General features: G+C 39.3%; 2 protein-coding genes across 5 annotated transcripts; one reads left to right on the top strand and one right to left on the bottom strand.

The window, feature by feature from the left end:
* The first annotated feature begins 940 nt into the window (after positions 1–940).
* COX20 (cytochrome c oxidase assembly factor COX20) lies at positions 941–7,418 on the top strand. Its single transcript, XM_079107600.1, has 4 exons — positions 941–1,358; positions 6,460–6,574; positions 6,684–6,747; positions 7,176–7,418. The coding sequence occupies exons 1-4, from the start codon at positions 1,317–1,319 to the stop codon at positions 7,315–7,317; spliced, it is 363 nt and encodes a 120-aa protein (XP_078963726.1). The 5' UTR covers positions 941–1,316; the 3' UTR covers positions 7,318–7,418.
* Positions 7,419–7,886: 468 nt separating this feature from the next.
* Positions 7,887–25,274, bottom strand: HNRNPU (heterogeneous nuclear ribonucleoprotein U). 4 transcript variants are annotated; one of them, XR_013758394.1, is made up of 16 exons: positions 24,515–25,274; positions 23,512–23,623; positions 23,351–23,424; positions 21,330–21,469; positions 20,865–20,964; positions 20,373–20,485; positions 19,740–20,003; positions 19,379–19,498; positions 18,733–18,861; positions 18,465–18,633; positions 17,942–18,196; positions 17,464–17,648; positions 17,029–17,100; positions 11,369–11,439; positions 9,309–9,405; positions 7,887–8,771 (listed from the first exon to the last, which is right to left on the bottom strand). XR_013758394.1 is itself a non-coding variant. In XM_079107598.1 (14 exons), the coding sequence occupies exons 1-14, from the start codon at positions 25,194–25,196 to the stop codon at positions 11,392–11,394; spliced, it is 2,463 nt and encodes an 820-aa protein (XP_078963724.1). In that variant the 5' UTR covers positions 25,197–25,274; the 3' UTR covers positions 11,284–11,391. The 4 variants fall into 4 exon arrangements, 3 of the variants coding, with proteins under 3 accessions (XP_078963724.1, XP_078963725.1, XP_078963723.1); XM_079107598.1 differs by lacking the exons at positions 7,887–8,771; positions 9,309–9,405 and having other exon boundaries at positions 11,284–11,439; XM_079107599.1 differs by lacking the exons at positions 7,887–8,771; positions 9,309–9,405; positions 11,369–11,439 and adding an exon at positions 16,222–16,595 and having other exon boundaries at positions 24,572–25,274.
* Between the last annotated feature and the right edge of the window lie 224 nt (positions 25,275–25,498).

Consider the following 25,498-nt stretch of genomic DNA (forward strand, 5'->3'; position numbering starts at 1 on the left):
GGTTCCAAAACAAAACTTTCTAAAAATAAATCGGTCACACATAAACCATATTGTTGTTGTTTTCTGGGATTGTGTATTTCACGTGATTAGAGAAAGGTATTCAATGAGCATGAAGTTAGAAAAAACAAAACGCCCAGTTCATGATAGTTAATATTAAATCACCCTTCGAGCACAATTGGGCGCTGTGTGCAGGCTGCAGCAAAACTAGAAGCAGCATGACGCTGCACAATGACAAGTCTAAATATTTCCCCTGGAATACCCTTTCAAACGAAAAAGGGCCAAATCGCGAAATATAAAGGTACGCAATAATGGAGGCACAAGGTCAAGTAGAAAAATTCAACTCGAAAAAGGAATCGTATGGACCCCGCCCTTCACAGGACCAGCGCTCTCAACGTGCGCATCGGGTTTCACGTGAGGTCGCAGTCGTAGAAGTGCAACTTGATACACATCAAAATTCACATCGCAGGCATTTTTCTCCCTGAATGGCAAAGTGCTTCCTCCTCCCACCAATCTCCGGCTGGGGGACATATTCAAAGCGAGCTGCTCCCTCCATTTTGTCCCCAAGCTCCTTTGAGCAAACTGAGCGGTGCTATTTTAAAGCCACTAAGTAATGAAACCAAGAGGGAGGAGGTGTGCGGTGTGGCAGCACAATTGCTGAAGGGAGGCGCGAAGGACTAAATGGCTGAGGGCGCTGGGTAGGGCAGCCGGTGGCACCGAGGGGCTTGTTCTGGGGCCGGAAGGACAAAGGACACGTAGGGGACGAAGGCCGCCGAGCTACCGAAAGGCGACTTCCGGGCCGGAGACCCGACTGGGGGCGCGTTGGGCTCAGCCAACCGCTGCTAGGGGCCCGCCCCGCAGGACAAAGCCGCGGCGGCGCGCGCGCTCCCTCGGCCGCGAACCGCCCTCGACGCGCGCCCAGCACCCGCGTGCCTGAGAAAGCGCGCGCAGCAACGGTTAAAAATGGCGGTTAGGCGGAGGCGGGAAGAAGAGCTGCGTCGCTGAGTCAGGTTCCAATCCGCCCCCCGCTCCTGGCAGCCGTGAGCCGGAGATGGTTCGCCAGCCCGCCACCTCCCACACTCCAGGCCCTGCGAGCTGGTTGCCGGACTGGGAAGACAGCGTAACCCGTCCAATTGAACAAAGGAGGTTGCGGCCGAGGCGCCAACAGGGCCTCTGCGTAGCATTAAGAACATTCCCTAAAATGGCGGCCGGCGCGCGGGGGCGGGCGGGAGCCGGCGGGCGGGGCGCGGTTGGTCTGGCTTCCGCTCGGGAGGCCCCGGGCGGACGCAAGGTGGGGCTGGAGGAGCCGACTGGTCCCCATGGCGGCGGTACGGGAGCCGGGCGAGCCCGGGAAGGGGAAGGTAACGCAACGCGGGGGTGGCGGGGCTCGCGACCGCAGAAGCGGGAGTGGGGCGGGCAGCGCGTAAGGACACGGCATCCTGAGGGTCCTAGTCTTGGAGCACGGTTCCCTGGTCTCTCCGCCAGGCGAGTGCTAGAAACCATCACAGCTACCGCTAGTCCTCCCCCGAGCCCCAACACTTAGTGGCCAGGATAGCACTGACCAAAAAGAGGGGGAAGTGACCAGCAGTATTGACTTATTTGCAGGTTGTTATGAAACAGCTCACACTGAATCCTTTGACAAAATTTTGCTGACAGGACGTTACATTGAATTTTGCTTGTAAATGTTACTAGTAAAAAGATTAAAATGCTCGGAGGACAGGTGCCTTGTCTTAAATGTAGTAGTCTACACATTAAACATAGAGAATCAGTAAATGTTAAGGAATGAAAACTTGGTTATATTCCGGTTCATTTATGTCCAGAGCGGGAAGGTCAGATGAAGGAGGCGGGAGGAGGGTCCCATTAGCTTTCTCTGGACCACATGGCAGTATGCAACGTTGTGTGTAACCAGTAACCTGCCTAGCTGGATCCCTGTTTCTTGTCGCTCTCCCCTCTTTAGTCCACCTTCCACGGTTGTCATTTTTGCTAGAGCCTCCCTTGGTGTACGTAGGACAGTTTCACCCCGTTTAAAATCGAGTCCTAATAGCCCGTTTCTTTTCAGGGTAAAATCCAAGTTCTTGGTGTAGTAAAGCTGAACCAGGTTCTGTCTCCTTAAAATGGTCTCTCATGAGACTCCCCAAAGTAGACTGCGGTGTTTCCCTACCTCCTCTGTCATTTTATACCTAGCTTTATCATTACAGTATTTTCAGATAGTCTCAATAAGTCGCCCAGGCTGACTTCAGCCCCCCTAGTAGTTGGTGTTAACAGGTATGCACTACCATGTCCTGTTAACCTATGTCTTTTAAGTGATAAATATGAACCTATTTAATTGACTCATCAGTGGCAAAGAAAAAAAACAGCATAGTCAGTGAGTGAAAAGTGGTTACAAACCTTTAACCTGAGCATCTTCAGATTTGTGGAGGGAAAATATGACCCACAAATTGTTCATGAAAAAGTAATACCTATCAAAGTTCATCAGAGATAAAATTTATGTAATATAAACTATGTCTGATTAACAGCCCAGGAAGTCAGAAAAGGAAGCCTGCAGTTATTTTTTTAAAAGGGTTTACCAGTGATCGTTCCAGTACAACCCAGGGAAAGAATTAGCAAACCTAAGGTAAAAAAGGGAGTTATCAAGCTATACTTGATAGAATTAGCCTTTAAAAACTTTCCTCTGCCCTCATTCTTGTCCGAGAAATTTTAAAATGTGAAATTTGGTACATAGTTATTCACAAAAAGTGTGAATTCATGAAGTCAAACAATAGTCTCTACAGTATCTGACATCAAACTTTAGTAGGGATACAGTCTTCATCAAAACAGGCAAAGGCCCGGTCCTTAATGGAGCTCACGTTCTACTGGGGGAAACCAAGAATAAGAATTTCTTTTACTGAGCCAGCCATGTAAAGATCCAGGAGTAATGCAGCATGTGTTAAGACAGTTAAGAAAATGATAGTCACTCATTTTTTAGGAGTGGCAAAAAGACCTAAGATACTGTTGACAGATGTTAGTTTGGTAGTATAATAAAGTTGAGAGCTGATAGGTTCAGCACATATTTTGATCCTTACAGATCTACAGATACAGTGGACATGGATTTGAAGATGAAAGGATGATTGTTTTAGGCCTGAAAATTGAGTAGAGATGTCATTAAGAGGAAGGTTTGGTGAAACGTTATGCTTTTATGGAAATATTAAGATCAAGGTTCATATTAAACTATTAAATGTATGAGGTATCAGTAGGCAGATATATTATGAGATAGAAGCTTAGGAGAAATTAAGTTTTGATTCATAAATTCAGTCCCTAAATGCCAAACTAGCATTTAGGGAGAGCATCTTCCAGAAAAGGGCAGCACTTCAACATTTAAGGTCTGCAGAAAGAACAAAAAACAAAGCTGCCAGGACTGACCAGTGATATAGAAAACCAGGATGCATTACTGTATTTTGAACCAAGTAAAGTATTTAAAAACAAAATGATTATCTGCCCATCTGATAAGATGGATTTTGCAAAGTGGATGTCTCTGGAGTATAGGGATACATGCCACATGAACCAAAAACCTGTTATCCTTTCGTCTTTTTTTAAAAAATTCATGTCCAGTGTGTCAGCAAAGAATGAAATGTTTTTAAGTGGAGAAATACACCAAGGTAACTCAGTTTCCTGGGAAGGGGAAAAATTTGTTTTCAAGATTGTAATAGAAAAATCTCATGCAAATGAAAAGGACAGGGAAGTTCTTGTGTATGCAGAGGGGAATCAAGTGCACAGGTGTTAAAGGACTAGTGTGTTCAATCACCTACATCACCCTTTACAAGAGGAAAAATTATGAACACAAATATGGCTCCATTTGATCCAAAAATCTTTAGAACTCTGAATAGTTCCAAAGTGAGCTGATAGAGCTCTTTAAATCTAAGCTTTAAAAATATTAGTTTAACCAGGTGTGGTGGTATACAACTAATCTCAGTAGCTGAGGTGGGGGCTGAGCTAGCTTCAGCAATTTAGTGAGACCATCTAAAAAAAAGTCTGGGGATATGGTTCAGTGATTAAGCACTGCTGGCTTCAAATCCCTGGCACAAACCAAAGTCTAGCTCAGTCTTTTAAGAGCGCTTGTGTGACTGCATTTGCTCCCCGACATTGAAAAAACACTGATCTAGTTAGGTGCAACTGCACTAGGGATCTAGATTGAGGCCAGCCTGGCAGTTTAGCATAAAGACTGGTTTATTGTATTTTTCTTACTATATATATGTAGAAGTCATCAACAGTCAAAACTACTGATGAGGTGGTGAATTCTCTAGCAAGGCAGAGTTGTCTTAAATTCTTGAACATCCTTCCCATATTTTGTTTTGGGTACTGAACTCAAGAGTTGCTTAAACAACAGAACCACATCCTGACCCTTTTAAATTGTGAAACAGGGTCCTGGTTGCTGAGGCTGGCTTTGAACTTGACATCCTCCTGTCTCAGCCTGACATGCAGGCACAAAATGCAAAAGATTTGACTTAATAGCCCCCTAAGTTTGTGACTTTTGGAAAATGCTTCTCCCCAACTCTTTTGGTTTCATTATCAATGGGTTAAAGGACAGTTTTGTACAGTGGAAATGACACTGGTTTGGGGGTTGGACTTCCATATTTACTTGAGTGTGTTTCAGAGCATCACACAGGTTGTGGTATTATGGATATGAAGGGCCTAGCAGTAATAACCCCTACACTTCTACAAGATTAGTTAGAACTGAGCTTCTCAAGTTCATAGTTTGTTGAAGGTGGGGCTGATGAACTATTGAGAGATGTTTAGCAGCACCAGCTTTGGCTCACTTGGGCCATTCACCTCTTAAATATATAAACACTTGGCAGGACAGTGGCATATGTCTATAATCAAGCAGCTCAGGAGGCTGAGACAGGAGGATCCCAACTTCAAGGCCAGCCTGAGCAACTTAGACCCGGTTATCAAAAAAATAAAAAGGGCTGGGGATGTGGCTCAGTGGTCAAGCACCCCTGGAATTCAAACCCCAGTAACTCCCCCCCCCCCCAAAAAAAAGTATGCTTTCCTCCCGTCCATTCCCAAATCTGAATGTTCAGGGCACTACTTATTTGGCAGGTGTATTTTCAAGCACTTATTAAAAACTATCATTCTCCATTCTGTTCAAATTCTTAAAATGCTTGCATACCAAGTGTTCTAGGGTCATACATCACCACAAAAAGGAATCCAAAATGAGAAGCCTATGAACAAATCCCCAACTTTATTTGTTGTAGATGGACACTTTTTTTTTTAAATGTGGTGCTGAGGATTGAACCCAGTGCCTCACAACCTCTCTATATGAAGATTCACACTGCAGTGTTTTTAATGCCTGAAACTATTACCTGTTGTTCGTGAAGCAATCACATTAGGTGAGTGTAGAGGGAAACAGGAGGCAGAGAGGAGAAATACAAAAGACCATCACTGAAGAGTAAGCAATTTTTAATATGAACCAAGGCATTGTCTTTTCCAGCAGATGCTTGAGCCAAAGCAAACATAAATGGAAATACAATTATGTATCATGACTTCAACTTGCCTCTTCCTGTCCTTTATGCATTTCTTTCATGCTCTTTTCCCTCAAAATACATTGCTTTCATGGTTATCTGTAGGATTCTTCATCCTACAGAATCCTCCCACAATGGCCCCAACACTATACTTTAGTAATGTGAAAACCTTTAAATGGACAGGTGGCTACTTCCTTTAAAAAGCAATGTTACTTAAAGCTATCATTCTCATGTTCTAAGACTTTTTTTCCCTTGGGTGACACTCAGCACTTACTATACCCTAACTGCTCTGCTAAGCACTTTTATACATTCTCTAACCCTAACCCCAAACCCTCCAGGTTTAACGGAAATGTCAGTTAAATTTAAATGTCTGTCTCTCCCAAAAGCCCTGAAATACAGAATTAAGAGAGACATCCCACTCTTAAATGGGATGGAATGTGGAGGAAGAGAAGTTGTTTTAATCAACTGAGACAAAAATTCAGCTCTCTGCAGACTCCCAGCTTATCAAATACAGCAGACTCAATTCACAGGCAAAAAAATACCCTAGCAATCAGAAGAAATGCATTGCCCATGTTCATATTAACATGAAATGTTAAAACCACAATGGATGTTTGCCTAAACAGCTTTTTTAATTTCTGACAACACTATTCAATAACAAGTTTTAAAGCTAAATTTACTTTTGTTTCCCAAGTTATGCTTTTATATATATGCTGTGATAGTCAAATCTCTAAATAATTTTAAGAGCTCATAAAATACATTTCTCCTAATCAGCCAATACTTTTCAGGGTTTTCAAATTTTAAAGATAATTATATAATCAAAGATAACGTAAACTGATTCAAGTTGCTGAATAGCACATACTCATCTCTCTATAACAGAGTAGTATTCACGTTATAATCTTTGCCAACTCAACCTGAACTAAAACATTTTCTTGTTCAATCTAGGTTCTTTTCTATTTTATCCTAGCCCTTTAAGCTCCTAGGAATTTTAGATGTTGAAAACATTCCCTGTGCACGGGATTCGATATTATATGGTTCACTGGGATCTGTTGTGGCTGGACTTGGACATTTTTTGTTGACTAGTGAGTATGTTTATTTCTCTGAGCAGTTTTTCAAGATGGATTACCTAGTCTGTAATGCATACACATATGATTATATTCTAGTTATAGTGGTCATGCTTATTTTCAACAGGTAGAATTAGAAGATCATGTGATGTTGGAGTAGGAGGATTTATCTTGGTGACTTTAGGATGTTGGTATGTTTGAAGTATTCCTGAAATTTCATGAGTTTTAATAGGTTACCTAAAATTCAAAAGCACACTCTTTTCAGAGAAATCTCATTAGAAAGGTCTCAAATATTTACCTTCCCCCAATGGTTTATCATCCCTTATTCTTCACTACTGAAATTTCAAATATGTATTTTTGCACAAGATAAGTCAAACCAAAGTTCAACATACACTACCATGTGATTCCATTTAAGCTCAGCTAATACTCCATGGATGTAACTCACCTAAGTATTCTGACACCAAACCACCCAAAAACAACACTCCAAATTACGTCACTTAATTTTTGCCTTGGGTAGTCAGTCACCTGTAAGCATTTTTAAATTTTAAAGAGCAGGTTAAATTCCATAAATTACTATAGAAACTTTATGTGAGTAATTGATCCTTTCTTTTCTTACAAGGTTTCCCTGTAGGTATAATTATGCAAAGCAAAGAATCCAGGAAAGAATTGCCAGAGAAGGGATTAAAAATCAGATTTTATATGAAAGCACCCACCTTGATCCTGAAAGAAAACAAATCAACAGCAGCAGCAGCAGCAACTGAACAACTATGAGCATAGAAATCCAAAACATCTCCCTCAAGTCAGTGTGAACACTGGGACCAACCACATAAAATATTATGTACAATAAAATCAAGTAAATGAATTATATCTAAGTTGTAGTCTTTTTTTATACTTGTATGAAAACTTGCTAACTGCCAGCATATTATCATTCTTAAGTGTTACAATATAGTGGGTGTTATCACATCTAGAACATGAAGAATTTATTGGCAGTATGTTTAATATACCTGGAAAAGTTTTCTTGGAAAAAGTAATGAGTTTAATGTTGAGATTAAGAAACAGAATCTTGGATTTTAAGATCTGACAAAAACAAAAATCACGTGCTTTTCAACTGCTCTCAGTGCATCTTTGGAAGTATACAGGGGTTTTCACTTTTAAGTGAAATTAGTTTTGAAGTTAATCACATGGTGTATATGAAAATAGTTTAAAAATGTTAAGGCTGGTGTAGAGAAAAAGAATTGCAGAATCATACATTTTACTAAACAATCCAGTTAAAATCACTATTAAAAATCAAATTCCCAATATTTACTTTTCTATCTTCCTTTCTTGTGAAATGAAGCTATTTTATGTTTAATACGTATCAACATTACTTAAGAAAATCTATTAAGATGAGAACAGTGGTATATACATCTGTAGTCACAGCTATTCAGGAGCATGAAAAAGGAACCCAGGAGAGTTCAAGACCAGCCTGGGCAACATGGCCACACTCTGTCTCTGAGGGAGGAAAAATATCTATTAAATATAACAGGTTGATAGATTCTTAAATGCAAAAAGAGAAATGGGGGTGGAGAGGAAAGACACCAGGAGATTATGGCCATTATTGGTCCTATTTGATGCATCAAAATGAATCTGAAATGAGATATCTCGAAAGTATTAGTCCTTGTTCTGCATTCTTTTTCAAAGCAAAGGTGCAGATTAGTTCAGTTCTGTTCAGAAAGCTTTTCCCCCTCCTCCCCAGCTTATGGCTATCACTGTGAGACAGTATTACAGAGGTTGTGTGATGTCCAACACATTATGAAGACGACTTGGGTCATTAAAAGTTAAGTTACTGGAATGGAGCTTGTAAAATCTGACCATTCTCTGGCACAAACCAACAATCTACATTATTTGAACTGGTCATGATCAAATTAGAAATTCAGTGGGATTGTCCCCCATGTTTTTAAGAGGCAACAATGACTGGGGGAAATATTGAGCACTAATCCATAATCTGATATTTAACAAACTGGTTGGGCAACTATGTACATAGCTTCAGTTTACTAACATATTTAATCTGTAAAACTGGGCAGCTGGATTAAGTAAAGTCCTAGTTCTATCATACTTCAATTACATCTTACCCTCAAAGAGAGAAACCTCTCTTGATTGGTAAAATTTCCAATGACTTCACCATTAAACAAGGTCAGTTCATTTTCACAGCAGAATGCCTGCACAAACTGGAGACCTGGATTAAAAACAAAGTTACAAAAGTATTTAATTTAGTTGAATTACTTTTAAAATGCCAGTACATACATTTACATGATCATTTATTCTTCTTGAACTACCAAGATGTTACAAAATGGTCCCTGACACTTCCTTCTCAGTCTCTACAATTTTCTTAACTGTGAAGTTCTGCCAAATCTCTGGCACACTGACCATTACAAATGAATCCATGCCTCTAATAAAATTTTTTCATTTACAATGCCTTTCTGACCTACCTCTGTAACTTTCCATTTTCATTTGCTTACTAAATAAACTTCTGGGAATTATAATCACTGTTTTCTTTAGCTTCTTACACTACTTTGTGCTTTATCTTATAGTAGTTGGCACTTTCACTGGGTCACTGGCATGTGCTACACAGAGCCTGCTTCCTATTAAGAACCTAGTCCACTTTTAAGTATCCTAAAGTGTATGGCACAAAATAAGTAAAAATAGGATTCAAGTTTACACCTGATGCAAAGTTTCACACACTGCAAATTTTATTAAGCTCAAAATAACCTACCTTCCACGCCCACTTGAGAGCTTCCAGCGTACCTCCATTGCTCCATAATTCCAAAATTTCACACTAGGTGATATAGCAGTGGGTACCAGCTAAGTAGCTGATTAAAATAGAATTACAGTTATTAGTTTTGAAAACTTTTTGTAGCTTATCTATTATACCTGCTTTGAAAATCTTTCTAAGTGCTTTATGTATTTCCCCCTTCCCTCACCCCTCCTTTTGGCTGGACTACTCGATTTTCCAACTCAGTAAAAGGACCTCAGGGCTTTTAAAATTATTTCTCTGAACTTGTTTATATTGACTGAATTCGGCAACAAGAAATCTTGACTACTCTAGAACCATTATTGTATTTGCAAGCATCTCTTTAGTCTACGTACCTCTAACTCCATCGCTGGTTTCCCTTTGCTTCGATTATATAATGCGAGGAGGTCTATATAATAAATTCAGGATTCCTGTTTATGCACTTTTCAGCAAAGAGCTAGGGATCAAATAGGGTTTGAATCCTTCTATTCCCAGATAAAAATCTGTGATGGGGTAAACACCCCTTTAAGTCATGTTAAAATATACACTATTCTTTGGGTAAAGCAGACCTTAATGAGGAAAGTAGAAAAATTAAAACAATTGCTATAACTCTGGTTTATAATGGTCCTCTAGAATGAAATAATTTTTGGAAGCATCTTAAAATACTCCAATAATTAGCAGTTCAATGTGTCAATAATATATCCACTACCACCCAAATACTGGTATTTTTACACAGCTTGTTTTGTACATTAAATTCCACTTTGAAATGTTTTAAGACTTTTTCTTAATAAGGGAAAGCTGCTGGAATAAATTACATTGAGGACATTTTTCAGAGAATTCCATTTTAAAGCTTATAATGTGAGCACTACAATGTTTCAAATAGTTGAGTGCTTTTCAACCACTGCATTCACCTTACTCTTCCGTTTTCTAGAGTAAGGATGACACTGAGTATCTTGAGGTTATCACTGATTACATTAATAGTCGAAAGATTTCTTTTGTTCACTTTAAGTGTAGGTCAACCTATAGGGTGGCATCTCTTCCGCCGTGTTTCTAGGAATTAAGTTCTAATAAACCACCTATTACATGGCACACCCTTAGGGGATTATCATTCTCTGCACACACTGATTTCTTAAAGGAAGGATGGGTTTCCATAGAAATGTTTCTTGCACTATACCATGAAATCATGTGAAATAAAACATGCCTTACCACATAAATTCAAAGCTCATTTTTGAAAAAAATGTTTATTTTTCTATTATGGTTTTTCCTCAAAAACAGAAATGGTCATGAAACCTTGAGGTGCCTGCTCTTTAGAAGCCATTAAGTTGACTTTTAAGAGTAGAGCCATATTGCATTGAGCAAATCCTGATAGTGACACTGTTAGACCTGCACCCAAGTCCTCTTGTTTCACCTGAAGACATTATTCTGGAGAATATAGTGGGGGAAAAATAAATTTCCTCTAAGCTTATCAAGTCTTTAATAACTTTGGACTTAGAATAGATTAAATGCTCTGGACCGGCATAGCTCATACCAAGTCTTCCCATTCTTTCAATCTTTTAAGTTCAAAATTTAGTTTCTAGCTGATTTTACACTTTGAAATATGAATTTATATCACTTCATTACCCAAAAGGACCTCAAGTCTGTTTTCCTGGTTTTCTATATATTTAGTATAAAAAGAACAAAGATTTTGGGAAACTAAGGACAGAAAAGTATCCTACACCTATTTCACATTGGAACTCTGGAAATATTAACTGCTACAAGTAGGGAGAATATTATGTGTTGTATAAGAAGTTAAACAGAAGGAAAGGACTTGGGTCTTTGCATGTATTCCTATAAAGCTATGCAACAGTACCATCGACTGCAAAGAAAACACCAAGTATTTCACTTCAGGTATTCAAGGGAGAAATTAGGAAACTTTGTTATATAACCTGTACATCAAGGTTACCAATTATTCTTCCCCATCTTTTAGTAAGTTTTATTAAGGTGATCCCGGAAACCTAATGTAACAACTGTTAAATATACAAGCATCAATTAATTTGGAATACCTATTAGAATCACTGGAACACATTTAGTTGGGCCCTTTTACTCTTCCACACAGCACATTCACATGGACAGACTAAGGAAAAGGAGATGAAATTTAAATCAGCACATTTTTTCTTTATTATACTTTTCCAAAAAAAAAAAAAAATTAAGTACGTTGGAACCTTTTATTATTGTACTTGTCCATGACCATTGCTTAACTAGGTACCTTTAGAAATTGCCAAATAAGCTCTGATTAAGTATTAATTTCATCTTCTCTGTAGGCTTTAATACTATTTACATCACACTTATGTATTTCTAGCCATCTTTGATGATGATGGCCTCATTTAAATTTCTGGCTATGTCTATTTATAGCAATGCTTCAAGTGCTTGCCACATATATTAGGCAAAACTGATTCTACTTCCCAATACAATGAAATGGGACTGTCAAAGGAAAATAAAAAAAAGGTAAACTCAGTATGTATCAGATGCTTTTAGCTCTTTAGCCTGCAATCCCTGAGTAACTTTCAGTACTGCATATTATCAAACAGAACATGCTCATGAGTGATTATGCCATCACCAAGCATGGCGATTTTAACAGTACAACAAAGAAACTAAGCCTTTCTAAGACATTTTCCAGAGGTTAGCCTCATTGGTCATTACCTCATCACTTCAAACTACAATATAGTTTCTTGTACCCACAGATTAAGCTGTTGAAAAGCCAAAATTCCCATTCCTCATCAAATGTATGCTGAAATCTGGGCATGAAAAAGAAACCAGGTTTATATTCTGAAGGAAATTAGGCAACTACAAAGTAACGTCCTCATGTTCCTTGCCCTAATAACTACTACATCCTGGCCCTAATAACTAATAACTAAAATCTCACCTAACCAAGCAAGGATCACTGATGTCCTAACCTATCACTTATCTTCAATGCTATTTTATCAACACTGGGAACCTCCTAAGATACAAAGGTGTCTGATTAATTCAAAGTTAGCTTTATTAATAATCTGTTAATTTCCAACCTATATAAACTATATAAACCTTATAAAGTAAGTTCCTAGGGCAATGAGTTAAACTTAATCAATCACTTGTATTTTTCAGCTTAGAAGCAAAGATGTTAAAATGTTCTCAATATTAAGTGCCAAGCTTTTTGTTACTTCCCATCTAAGTTTTTATTTTCCATGGTCCTGTTTTGCACAATCTGAGACTGATTCAAGTGTTAACACCAAGTAACTAGCATATGCTTAGCAAAATGATACCTGGGCACCTCTAGTATTAGTGTTGTCCTATCCAATTATATTAAAGGGATACTACACTTCAAAAAGTACTATAATTCACTTCCAAGTTCTCAAAGGGTTTAAACACCAAAGTTAAAACGAAGGTGACTCCGGCATTAGTTTGATGGATAAAGTGTTTTTAATGTTCTCTTACAAAGGTACCTATAATACTACTAGTAATAAGCAAAAAAATCTGAGTATTAAAAACTCAAAAAGCAGTAACCTGGCTAATTTTTTTTTTTTAATATAAACACTATGCCCCAAATCCAAGCTAAAGTCCTCCTAAGTCTCCACACATTAAGGGTTTTGCAGTTTTACTGAGTATTTTGGGTTAACTTAGGCAATTTATGGTTTAAAAGATTGGTGGTTTTTATTTCCAACAGAATTACTGTTCCTAACAGTTCCTTTATAATTTATGTTTAGGCAAGTTCCAGTACATAAACTGTATTGTCAGCCCTTAACATATATATTCTTGCTTTTATTACCAAAAACAAAAACTGTTTTTCAAAATCTATCTCAGCTGCATAATTATTAACTTTCAGATTCAAACCATCTCAAAAATTTGAGGGAAAAAAAATGACTCTAGAAACAATATATTGCATTCATCTTCCCAAAGGAAACATTTAGTTGAGTATCATGGAGACTAGGGAGTGACTAATTCTTGGGTTCAAGTTCCATTCTCTTAATTAAAAAAAAAAAAAAAAAAAAAGATTTTAGTTATGTGTGGAGGGAAATTATGGGAAGTTGTTTTAAGCTCATTCCAGTTTTGTCTTAAAAAAAAAAAAAAATCAATTCTCAGATCTACAGTTACGTCTATTATCCAAATGAATGCCAATAGCTAAAAACCTACCAACTGTTTTTGTGCAATGGAGCCCATTAGATATGGTGCTGAGATAAGGTGTTCATTAATACGTTTATAGAACAATGGCATCTAATTCACATAAGTGAACAAATTTTAAATAGTCCCTATCCATGAATATAAAATCCCCATATGAAAAAAATTCTGAAGTAGTACTAGCTACATTTCTAAAAAAAATTACTTTCAAAAGTCTTTAAGACTGCTCCCTTGTCACTTAACATCGAAATATTCCACTTCAGGATTTATCTTGCTGTCTGGTCACTAAGGTTGTAAGTTGGTCACTGCCTTTAAAGAGATCATAGTGTACATAACCTACCAAGAAATTTTTTTGTTGACAGTTAATTTTCTCTTCCATCAGTTCTTTTTCTTACAAATCTGATACTTTTGTACTACCATTTGACCAACTTTTTTTAAGGGTGCTAGGGATGGAACCCAGGACCCTGCACATGCAAGCACATGCTCTACCTATTCCACTGAGTTGTATCCCCAACCCCACCAACCCATTTTTGTCTCAACATGTTACTTCATAAGAGCTGCAAAACTTGCTACACAAAAGCACTCCCTGAACCAAAAGCAAGGTCATAGTAAGCTTTCTCCAGACAGGATTTGTACAGAACTAAGTCTGTTGTTTTTTTCCCCCCTTGACTGCCAATTTGGGGGGTGGGGGTGGCACACACAGGAACTGGGAGAGGCAAAGGACAAACCAAGTCACTTATAGATCCTATCCTGCCAGAAGTTGGCATTTCTTGAAATTAACTTACCTATTTCTCTCCCCTTTGCTTCCCTAGTTGGTACATTCCTTTTCTGAATTTAACTATTTCCTAAGATTATTTTTCACACAAGTATAAACAATCCTAATCATCAAATTGCTTCTTAAAAGTTCTAACACATATTCAGCAGCATTTTTATTCCATCTGTCCCCACTCCTTCCTAATCTGTGGGGCTATGGTGGCCTACCTAGTATCATCTGATCATTTTCTCCTGCTGCAATTATTAATCCTAATATAAGCAATTTAACAAGTTGTACCCAAGACTTTAGAAAGGCACAAGTAAACTGTATGACACCTAAACAATGACTAGCATTAAAGGTTGAATCTTCCCCTTATTGGTTAAGTATATGCAATCTTCATAATGCATATTGGAAAGTAACTCGTGCCAGTGATTGCTAGCAATAATCGCTAAAGATACAGAAACCTTTGAGACTACTTTGTATTGTTCAGTATTTCTATGGTGATCATATCTTGATACCAAAAATTCAAGTGAACCTACACCACCATCTAAAAACTAATTTGTTCCAAAAAAATTCCTAGGAGTATGGAATGAAGTTAAAAAATCTGATTTTACAGTGGCTAACACAAAATCCTAAACACTCAAATACAGCAAACCTGAACTTACCAGAAGCAGCCTACAACACCAAAAAATAAATAAATAAATAAAACTACACTGAAGTCAAATTTTAGTTCTACAGTTTGACTCCTGATTCCTCACTTCAGTGAGGGTCCTTTAGAAGATTAAGTGTTCTGTGCAAACCCAATAAAATTACAAGTAGGGGATCTAATGTTATCACATAGCTACAGTTAAGTTAGCAGTGTTGTGTAGTAGTGAAATCAACAACTGGCTTACATATGATGGCTTCTAAAAGCATCTGTTCCTAGAGTTTCATGTATCATATATATGTATATAAAATTATCAGTTGAGGACAGCCGTTAGCATTTCGTAAAGATGATACAGTGAGCGTAAACTTCTCCCAGCCAGTACCTTTTCCCCTCATTAAATGTTAAAAGTCGTCTGGGGGGGAGGGGAAGGGAAGAATTCAAACTTTACTTCATATTATCAATCATCAGTACACATTTAAGTTTTTAAAACCTAAATGTTCCAAGTACAGAGTAGTAAAGAATAAGCTGTCCAGAAAGCACACACTTAAAATTTCTCCTCTTGGGAGTTGTATAAAGGGATTTTGAACCTTGATGGCGAGAATCCCAAAACAAGAGTAAAATGAATTCTTTTTATTGCAAACAAACGTCTAAATTAATTTCTCCACCCACTTTCTTTAGAAAGAAAAAGAAATCAGCAGGCTAAGGAGATACCCATTCAAGAACTGACATGATTAAAAATTAAGATATAAATGGGTGACTCACAATTTCATTAGCTTACAAAGATGGTGGAGTTAACTACTACAAGCACACTAGTTATACAGTATTTTGTGGGAGAAGGGCATACAGACATAGCTAACTTCATATAGATCCCATTAGACAACTGGATTTACAACAAGTTTTTTAATAAGAAATGGGCAAAGCCAGCTTTCTTTTCAGAATCAAAATGCAGAACAAATGGAAAATTTATGGTATTTAACCTTCACAAGTTTGAGCCTCCACAAATAATGCAACCAAGTTTTACATTTTTAACAGCCCTTCTACATACACTCCATCTTCTCCATCTTGGTTCCAAGTTTTAGCTTCATTCCCAATTATGCCAATTCCATTGTTATTTAAACAGAAAAAGACGTCCCAGTCTTTGTCAGAAATTACTATTTAGCTTATCCCCTCCACTACTACCCAGCAAACTAGAGAGAGGATGGAGTGTAATATTGAGCAGTACAGAGTCTTAATGCAATTCATGAGGACCACTTAGTCCTTACATGAATCTGGTTGCTAACATTTCTATTATATTGTGACAATGACTCCCGACTGTTATTCTCTGTGAGAAATGGGGGAGTAAATTCTTAATAAAAGACACCAGGTACAAAGCAACATTTTACTTTTGTTGTGATAAAAAAAAAAGTCACATTTTACAGATAAAATGTAGAACCCTGAAATACTGACACATTCTCTTATCGTGCACAATGCTGAGGTTCTCTTACGATTCACTTTAAAACTGCAATTAAAAATGTACAAAAAAGAAAAGAAAAAAAAAAAAAAATCAACCCACAAAGCTTCTAAAAAAGGAACCCGCAGGCACTTCCTCTTGTGGAATGTTTAAAAAGTTAGCCTACTAAAGAAAACAGTCGACTTCTTGTGAAGGTTTTGGAGAAATATGTATCAGTTCGTTTTATTTGGGTATTCAATAATATCCTTGGTGATAATGCTGACTCCATGGCTTCTGACCCCAGAATTGCTGTAAGAGAAAATTTTTTTTTTAAAGAAAAAAACATCAATAAGCCACTCAAATTGCTTTTAGGAAATGACAATGAATCTAATTTCAGAGTAAATGCTGGAAACAAATTATACTTGTCATACCTCTGATTTCTATCAAACCAGATTTATTTTATTATCCCATTATTTACCAATACACATTACAAAAAGAAACACATCATGATTTGGTTAGTGTTTACACAATTAAGGCTAGTAAAGAATTGTATATTAAAATAATATTACTTCATTAAAAATAAGTTACGGCAAACTCAAACCTATTTATGGACTACAACTTCAACAACACAATTGCCTTATTAAGGTTTACAAACACTTCAATCCCTGGACAAGATCTTTTTCAGGACTGATTCTTACTCAAAATACAATTAATGTACATAATCATGTAAGAAATTACTTACACCCTGCTGCCACTGGTTGTAGCCCTGAGATTGATTTTTGTAGCCACGATTGTTTCCTCGTCCTCTGAAATTCTACAAAAAGGACAGAAATCTTCTAAGAAGTCTGAACCCAAGAATTTATCAAACCTGTAGGGGTTATGGTTGGAGGGTTGGGGTGGGCAATCTCAACCATTTGTCAGACATTAACCTGGGGAAAATACAAAAAGCTCTGGGCACCCTTCTGCAGGTTTCTGAGATTTTTAAACTATTAAAAATCCACCTGACTTGTTGCTAATAAGTATACCTCAAAAGCAAAATTAAATAAATTCATTTTACTATTACCAGATCCAATTTTTTCTCTTATCAGTGCAAACACACCACATTCCTTAGTTGCTTGGTAAGGTTCCCACAACTTTTCAGACTAAATTACAGCTGTCAGTGTCTCTTAATCATTACCTGGTTATAGTTCCCTCTGTTGGGCATTCCACCTCTGTTGTAGTTCCCTCTGTTTGAGTAGCCACCTCGGCCAGGAAAAACAGGGCCACGAGGGTAGGGATAGCCAATTCCGCCACTTCCACCACCGCCACCACCTCTCTGTGGCATGTTGCCCCGCCTATTATATCCACCACGATTTCCAGGAGCTAAAAACAAGATGTTTAGTTTAACTGTGTGCTATACCTACTCAAAATATTTAGGGCTCTTCTGGCCCATTCCTTATTTTTAGTAATCAATATTTGAAGACAAAAAGCATTCCTAATTTTAAGTATTTACACAGCCTAGTTGTGTTTAGAATCAAACCACATTAAAATTTTAAACTTACTATAGCAGCATAAATCAGTATGAGGAACAAACTTCTGTTTAAGTTACAGACCCAAGTTACAAGATTCTCTCATTTCAATCTTGAATTAAAACACAATACTCAAATTTAACTTGCCTCCTCCCCTGAAGTTTCCACCACGCATATTGAATCCTCCACGTCCTCTGTGGCCACCACCTCTGTTAAACTGGTTCTTGCCACTCTTGTTTTTATTGCTCTTCTTTGAGCCAGTATTCTGTTTCTTTTCTGGTGGAAGTGCCTTTTTGCTTTCTTCCTTATATTGCTCCAGAAGTTTTTGGGCTTCTTCCTTCTGAAGTTCAACATAGGTTATTTCATCGAAGCACTCGGCCACTTCTGGCAGAGTAAAGTTTCCTGCCGAGAGAGAATAAATTAAAGTCAGAAATTCACTGCCAAGTACCTTTAATCCTAGAACTTTCAATTCCTGAACAGCTTAAAAATCTTAACAGATTACTGTATCTACTCAAGGTTTAGTAGTTAAGTTTTCTAAAAATAATTACAACAGGCCAAATACATTTATATTTCCAACGGTTAATGCAAGTTCTAAAACGAGTACTGACGAAATATTAATTTTTCAGATATGAATCACAAAACAAGATAGAAACAAAATTAAATTCCATGCCTTTCATTTTAAGGACTGCATGCTCTGGTAGGTCTTTCCCCTCTACTTCTGCTTTCTTCTGTGTTCTCTGCTTATAGTCTTCATCTTTTGGACAAACTACAACAGCTTTTCGTTGGAAACCTGCAAACAGGCACATTTTTCTCCTCTGGGCAGCAGCAGATACATTTGTCTTGTGGGGGAAAAAAATAAGTTTATAACCTTAAACATTAATTCCACAACAAACCAAGTTATCCGTTAACATTTTTTAAACTTCCAAGTCACAACTCACCTGATCCAGAATGAAATTTCGCTTCTTACGGGCAGCAATCTCAATAAACTTTCCAAGACACTGTGGGGCTCTTTGCAACAGTGTGTTCAGTTTTCCAGTATCTGCCATTTGCTTCTTAAAACCTGCCACCTATTTTTAAAATTTAAAATTTGAATTTGTGAATCAAGTCATGTGTTTAACCAGTTTAGATCTATATAGGAAGAAAAATAAATGAACATTGTCTTTCCCTTACTAATATCAAGAAGTGGTACTTTTATCATGTAACAAGACCACATGCCACTGAATTCTTTTCGCTGCTGTTACGAGGGTTAAGAAAAAAATCATCTATGGAAAAGACAATTATACCTATCAACTAGAAAGCAACTTATCTTACAGAACAGAGCTAATGGAAATTTCCATTAATTTAGTTGTGCCCATACCCTTATCTGAAAGATATTAACAAAACAGATAAAACAAGTGGTTACACAAAACACCTTCTAGGTCTACTTTTTTTTTTTTAAAACAATTTACTTATTGAGGTGCTAGGGATCAAAACCAGGACCTTGCACATACTTGGCAAGGACTCCCACTGAGCTACATCCCCAATCCCTTTTTTGGACCTCCTTTAAATGCTGATATCAGGGCCTCAAAACATTTTACTACTTACCATCATTTTATCCATAATTGTATTTGTTCCAAGAATGTTGTATTTACCAGGATTTTCAGCTGCATGTTTAGTCACCCAGGTAGTTTTCCCAGCTCCTGGCAAGCCAATCATCATCACAACCTATAGTGAAAAAAAAAAATGTTATTTCTAAATACATCCAAATTTTCAGACAACACATGAAGATTTGTCTGTGCAAAGTTTACTACTCTATATAAAAGAAAAAGATAAATCATTGGCTAACAGCAAGTTGTAACATTTGAAAGCAAATTAAACACTAATCATCCAGCTCTTCCAAATATTATTTTTGTCAAACAAAAGCAATCTTCAAATACCATTATTTACAAAAAACAAAATGACTCACTTCACAATCTTTCTTCTCTTCAGGCCCCTTTGGTCCTCTAACTCGATCCTCTAAGGGGACATTTTGGATAAAAGTATAGTCTTCAGGTATTGGAAAATATGGCTTTTCCTTCTGACCAAAATTAAATTCAACTGCACAGTTGTGGCAGAGAACATGTGGAAAGAGTGGCCGTCCAGCAAGAACTTCCTTACTAATTTTGAAGGCAACACCAAGATCTTGTCCATTCTTAGCATAGGAGAGTTCTACTTCATCATTTTCAAAATTCTGTTAAACAATAAAAAAAAATTTTTACCAGTTCCAATCTGTTTCCTATAAGCTTCCCAAATATCAAAATTCCAATAAGGAGTAGGCATACCTTTAGAAAATACATTTATAGGTTAAATGCTAAAAGCTTTTTGAACATTACAATGAAACACATACAGAATCAAAAATGTTGGCCCAGATGATGGATTAGATTTTTCAGGCCAATTCTGTGTTTCAGTTTGTCAAAATGCTTCCCTAAAAATTTCCTTTATTTTTCCAGTTCACCTTCTACCAGTCTTTAACTCAAAACCAGTGCATGCATTTTTATCTATCATACTAACAGCTGACAGATGTTAATTTTTTATATATAGAACTTTAGCAATAACTTACAGCAAAACATGTAATAACATCATTTTCATCAAACTTCTCTCCATAATCTTCTGTCTCACAGTTGCATGTTTTTATTCCTTTTAGAGAATACCCATACGAAAATTCTTCTTCACCTAAGAAAATAACTTGCATGAAGCTGATATTTTTTAAACAGTCCAAAGGTCCACTATTTTTATTATTTAAATGCGAGGTGCACATAACCTAACAAACTTGGACTTATTTACCAGATGTAGAAATGACCAGAGCGAGCTTGAATATAAATATATAAATAAATCTAACAAATTATGGATAAGATTTAACCATGTCCTAAATTTAAAAAAATCAGTTACAAAAAAGCTAAAATTCAGCTTGTCTGGTACATGCTAGCATTACTCATCTGTAAAATACTAACAGAAAGGATAAAAGTAGATAAAGATTTAGAAGGCCTTCTAACTATAGTTAACTGAAATCAGACCCTAATCAGAGACTTCAGTACTCAAATGCAAACTTTACCAAGCAACATTCCACTTGTAGTCAGTGACCAGCCAATTCGAACTTCATGTATGTCAATATCTTTAGTATATAAATGCCTTACTGGGATCTTCTCTGTAACCTGAAAGGAAAATCATTAAACCAAACTGTAAATCAAGAAAAATAAACTCCTAAATCCTGGGTTACTTTATTTGGGGAAGAAACACCCAATTCTATATTCTTTTCCAATTCCATTCTCCTTATTTACAAGAACTTTAAAGTGATGTGAGCACTTTTTAAACTCAAAGCTGAAAAAGTTTCAATTAGCTGTTTTTAAAGTTTGTGTTTTTAAATTATACTCTCAATTCTTAGTTAACTCAAGTGTTTTAACATGGTTTCTTCCCAACAAAACCAGAAATTTGACCAATTTTTAATAACACCTTGACGGCCTTTTCACGTACATGATTAAAAGGTTGGGGAGGTGTTGGGGCACAAAACTGAATTTACCTTCATCTCAAAGCAGACTTTGCCTTTTGACACACCATAAGATGCCCTTCCTCCAGCCCAAAGAAAAGCAAAACTCTCCATAGTAAGGGAAGAAGCGCTGAGGCGATCTCTTGATATTTTAAAATGTAGATCACAATTATCTGTAATTATATAAAATGCCAATTATCCTTTTGACATCTAATATATATTTCTGCTATGTAGACAAAATTTGGTTAAGTTTTTACATGTACTTTAATGCTGCAGAAAAGTTTTGATATCATGCTGCTCCAACTCTCAGTTTAAGCCCCACTCCCACCAAGTCACTTATGTACTAAAGTAAACTGCCTATTAAATTAATGAAGGCTTAATGTGTTAAGTAAAATTGAGACAATGTGACAATACATACCTGCTCTGCTCTTTACCTTGATTTAGAGGCAAGCAGTAGAGGATAGCAGGAAATCAAAGTGAAGCATGCCAGAACCAGGTAGAATTTACCAGTGCCACAATAAAACTGAAGGGAGGCCACGACCAATATTTTAAAATAAAGAGTATGAGCTGTTGATCCTGCACTTTGTAACTCAACACCCAGGTTCCAGGTCCTGAATTCTTTCCTACAACTTGTGCATCCTCCACCTACTAACCTGGTCATCTAAAGGTGTTACTACAGCATTTTAGGTCCCCTTTTCCCCAAGCTTTCCAGTTATAACAATTAGGGATTAACCACTTCCTGGATTATCCAAATCGTCTTTAACCTAGCTATCTTTGGGTCACTAGCTCATTAACATGTATTTTCTCAAAGTGTTCTCACTTGACAAGACAGTTAATCTCAAGTTAGAAAGCAGTTTTATTTAGTTTTTATTGATGAGTTTAATCTCCTGTTTAGAATTCTCCTTAAAAAAGTTTTGTTCCTAAAATTTCTGACCATCATTGATAGAATTTAGCCAAGTGTGTTTAAACCCATTATCACACTTAATAAACTGATACTCCTAGGTGACAGGCACTAAAAACTCAATTCCTATGTAATATTGTTACCTTTCTGAATCACTGCTTCAGAACCTTGCTATTTCTAGCAATTTTATATTTAAGCAACTGAATTTGACACAAAAACTTTCAAATCAACTACTTCGCCATTTTATTTTAGGACTACCTGTAAGGGGTATTCAGTAAGAAATCAAGTTTTATACTTAACACTTATAAATCATACAAGGAAAACGTGAGAAATCTAAGCTTCAACTCTTGTTAGCTAATGGAACAGTTACCTTACCTACAAGAACTTATATTCTACCCTTTGTTCTATTCATCTCAAAGAGTTGTGCATTCTGACTAAACACTAAATCAACATAATTCTTTTATAATTAAAAAATACAAATCTGACAGCCAAGGCCCACTTAGAGGTTTGCAATACTTCCTCATACTCAATTGCAGCCCAACTGGGTAAAGTAGCAGTATTTACAGCGCTGCCATTGATACCATTCGCTGCTGAAGAAAGCTAGTGGCCCAGTGATAGCCCACTGCTGCTGCCCCAGGTCTTTGGAAGAAATCAACTTATGTTAAAGCAGCAGCTACTGAACTGGAATTGAGAACAAAAGAGCAGTTATTGAAAAAGTAATATTACAATCTTTTAGAATAGGGAATATACTTGTGTGCTAATGGGAAAAGTAATTAGTAAATATTTAACAAGCCCAAATAGCTCACTTAATATAATTCCACACACAAAAGAAATTATTGTAGAACCCTTATAAGGACTAGTGATAAGTAGTTGTACAAGTTTCTGTTAGTCAAAAATTGGCATTAAGAATGAGTTTTCAAATCATAAAATGTTATCAAATTTCTAGAGCCTGTTAAATTATCAATACAAGTGAAGCCGTACTAAACATTAAATACTACCGCAATCTAAAACAGAAGTCATTATGTTCCTGCCTTTAAAAAACACTAACCCAAGCTTTCTTAAGTTCAACATACATTGCTTTCTAACATTTGGAACCAAAAAACCACTGTATTCAATAACTGGGGGGGAAGGGGAAAGAATCAGCTTCACTTACAAGTATCAAGACAAACCACTGTGTCATCGAAGTGCTCATCTTCTTCTTCAACAGGTGGCTGAGGAGACTTGGCTCTGAAAGATAGAATTGTCTCCTGATACAGCTTGTCCTACCAACGCATGAAGAATGGATACAAGCAAAACTAGATTCGTATCCTGTACCTGCTGTACTTGTTTTCTTCAATGTACTCAAAATATCCTCGGCCATGATCTTCTCGAGGTCTTTTAACACCTCTCTTTTTATCTCCGCCTTTCTGTTCTGTTTTGCCGTCTCCTATAACACACAACACCCTTTGAGGCCAAGTCGCAAAAAGTTTAAAAAAAAAAACCACTAAAATCAAAACAATACAAAATAACCCACCGCCTTTTTATTTCAAGGCGCAAAAGCGCTCGACTTCACCCGGTTATTTGTTTAGGCCCTTTTAATCGACGAACCAAACGTAAATTCAAAGAACAATCAGCTTGGAATTGGACTGGAGGTTAGTGACGCAGTCTAAAGACCTTACTAATTTTACCAGTCTACTCAACAATTCGAGAAAGCCAAAGAAAAAGAGCGCGGACCAAGCCTGGAGCCCACGTGCACCCCGACGAGAGTTCAGGAAGGGGGGAGGGGCCCAGCGGGGCTGGCGCAGCCCGCCCTCCCCTCCCCCACTCCACCCAGGCCCGCGCGCCCCGCCGCCGCATTGTACTGATCTTCCGCCCCACTCTCCGCGCCGGGCTCCTCCCGCCGGAAGTGACGTCACGCCGAGCCCCTGCGCTCCTTGCACAATACCGCGGCGATGAGCCGCCAAAGCGCGCCCGCCCCGGGACCTCGGGCCTTTCCCCCCCCCCCCCCCCGACATGTGCCCGCACCGCGCGCACGCAGCGCGGCGGCGCCACAGCGGGCCGACGGGGCTCCCTCCCCTCCCGCGGCTCCTCCCCCCACAGCGGCAGCTGCAGCTCCCCCCCCACCCCGGCTCCCGAGCCACATAATGGAGGCACTGCCATCACCGTCACACCGAGCCCGAGGCCTCTCGGCTAATCCGGGATTCCCCACGCCCCTCCCCCACCGCGCCGCGGCCCCCGCCCGGGGCTCCCTCCCCCTGCGGGGCTCCGGCAAGCCTGGGGCACGGTCCCCACCCCACGCGGGCCTCCCGCCGCGCGCAACGTACAACGCAGCACTCACCCGCCGCCGGAGCCCCGGGGCGACCGCCGCCTCCGCCGCCTTCCGCCTTCTTCTTACCTCCCGCCTGCTGCTGGCCCTGCCTCGCCCCGGGCGGCGCCACCGTCACCGCGAACAGCGAGGTGGGGCCGCTGCTCTTCCCCGCGGCCTCCTTGGCGGCCCCGCGCTGCTGTGGGGGCTGTTGCTGCGGCGTCGCCGGCGGTTGAGGCTGCTGCTCCCCGTGCCCGTTCTCGTCGCCCGCGCCCTCCTCCTCGTCTCCGAGCTCGTCTTCCCCTTCCTGGAAACCCTGATCGTCGCCGTTCTCGTCTTCCGAGGCGGCCTCCTCCTCCTCCATCGGGCCCGAGTCGGCCGCCCCCGCGGCCCCGTTCTCCTCCCCTAGCTCCATCTGGTCGCCGTCCAGCGCGGCAATCCCTTCTTCCTCCTCTTCCTCCTCCTCGTCGCCTCCGGCCGCGGCCTCCTGCTCGAGGCCTGCTCCCGAGCGCCCGGCGGAATCCCCGCCCAGGTCTAGGCTGCCGTTCCCGGGCTCCATGGCGGGGCGGCCTCCGGCCTCCTCGTCGTCCAGCGCAGCCTGGAGTCGATCCATGAGCTCGGCCTTGAGACCCTTGTCGGAAAGGCGCCGCTTCTTGAGCTCCTCTTTCAACTCCGACACCTTCAGCTTTTTTACATTAACAGGCGAGGAACTCATGGTGAGGGCCCCGATTCACCGCTGGGTGCTGGTTCAACCTCGGCTCCGCTCCCTCGGCCACTGGTGGCGGCGGCAGCTGCGGCTGGAGATGGGTTCGTGCTGCAGAGCGGACCCGCCTGGTTGTCGAACGGCGCCAATTCCTTTCACCGAGTTCGCGAGGGAGACGCGGAGACTCGCCTGGCGCGAGCGAGCACGCAACGTCCTCTCGCAGGGGCGGTGCCGCGCACGTAATATAGCCGCCCCGCCCCCTACGTGACGGGACGCTGCGCAGGAGGAGAGCCGGAGCGCGCCCGCGCCCGCCC

Source organism: Sciurus vulgaris (genome assembly GCF_902686455.1).
Source record: "Sciurus vulgaris genome assembly, chromosome: 12".
NCBI classification, from domain to species: domain Eukaryota; kingdom Metazoa; phylum Chordata; class Mammalia; order Rodentia; family Sciuridae; genus Sciurus; species Sciurus vulgaris.

Coding starts and splice junctions, on each gene's coding strand:
- COX20 (XM_079107600.1), top strand. CDS start 1,317: ATGGCGGCGGTACGGGAGCCGGGCGAGCCCGGGAAGGGGAAG. Junction 1,359..6,459: donor GCGAGCCCGGGAAGGGGAAG/GTAACGCAACGC, acceptor ATTTTATCCTAG/CCCTTTAAGCTCCTAGGAAT. Junction 6,575..6,683: donor TGGACATTTTTTGTTGACTA/GTGAGTATGTTT, acceptor TATTTTCAACAG/GTAGAATTAGAAGATCATGT.
- HNRNPU (XM_079107597.1), bottom strand. CDS start 25,196: ATGAGTTCCTCGCCTGTTAATGTAAAAAAGCTGAAGGTGTCGGAGTTG. Junction 21,470..23,350: donor AGTGGTTTGTCTTGATACTT/GTAAGTGAAGCT, acceptor ATATAATTACAG/ATAATTGTGATCTACATTTT. Junction 19,499..19,739: donor AAGAGAAGAAAGATTGTGAA/GTGAGTCATTTT, acceptor TTTTCACTATAG/GTTGTGATGATGATTGGCTT.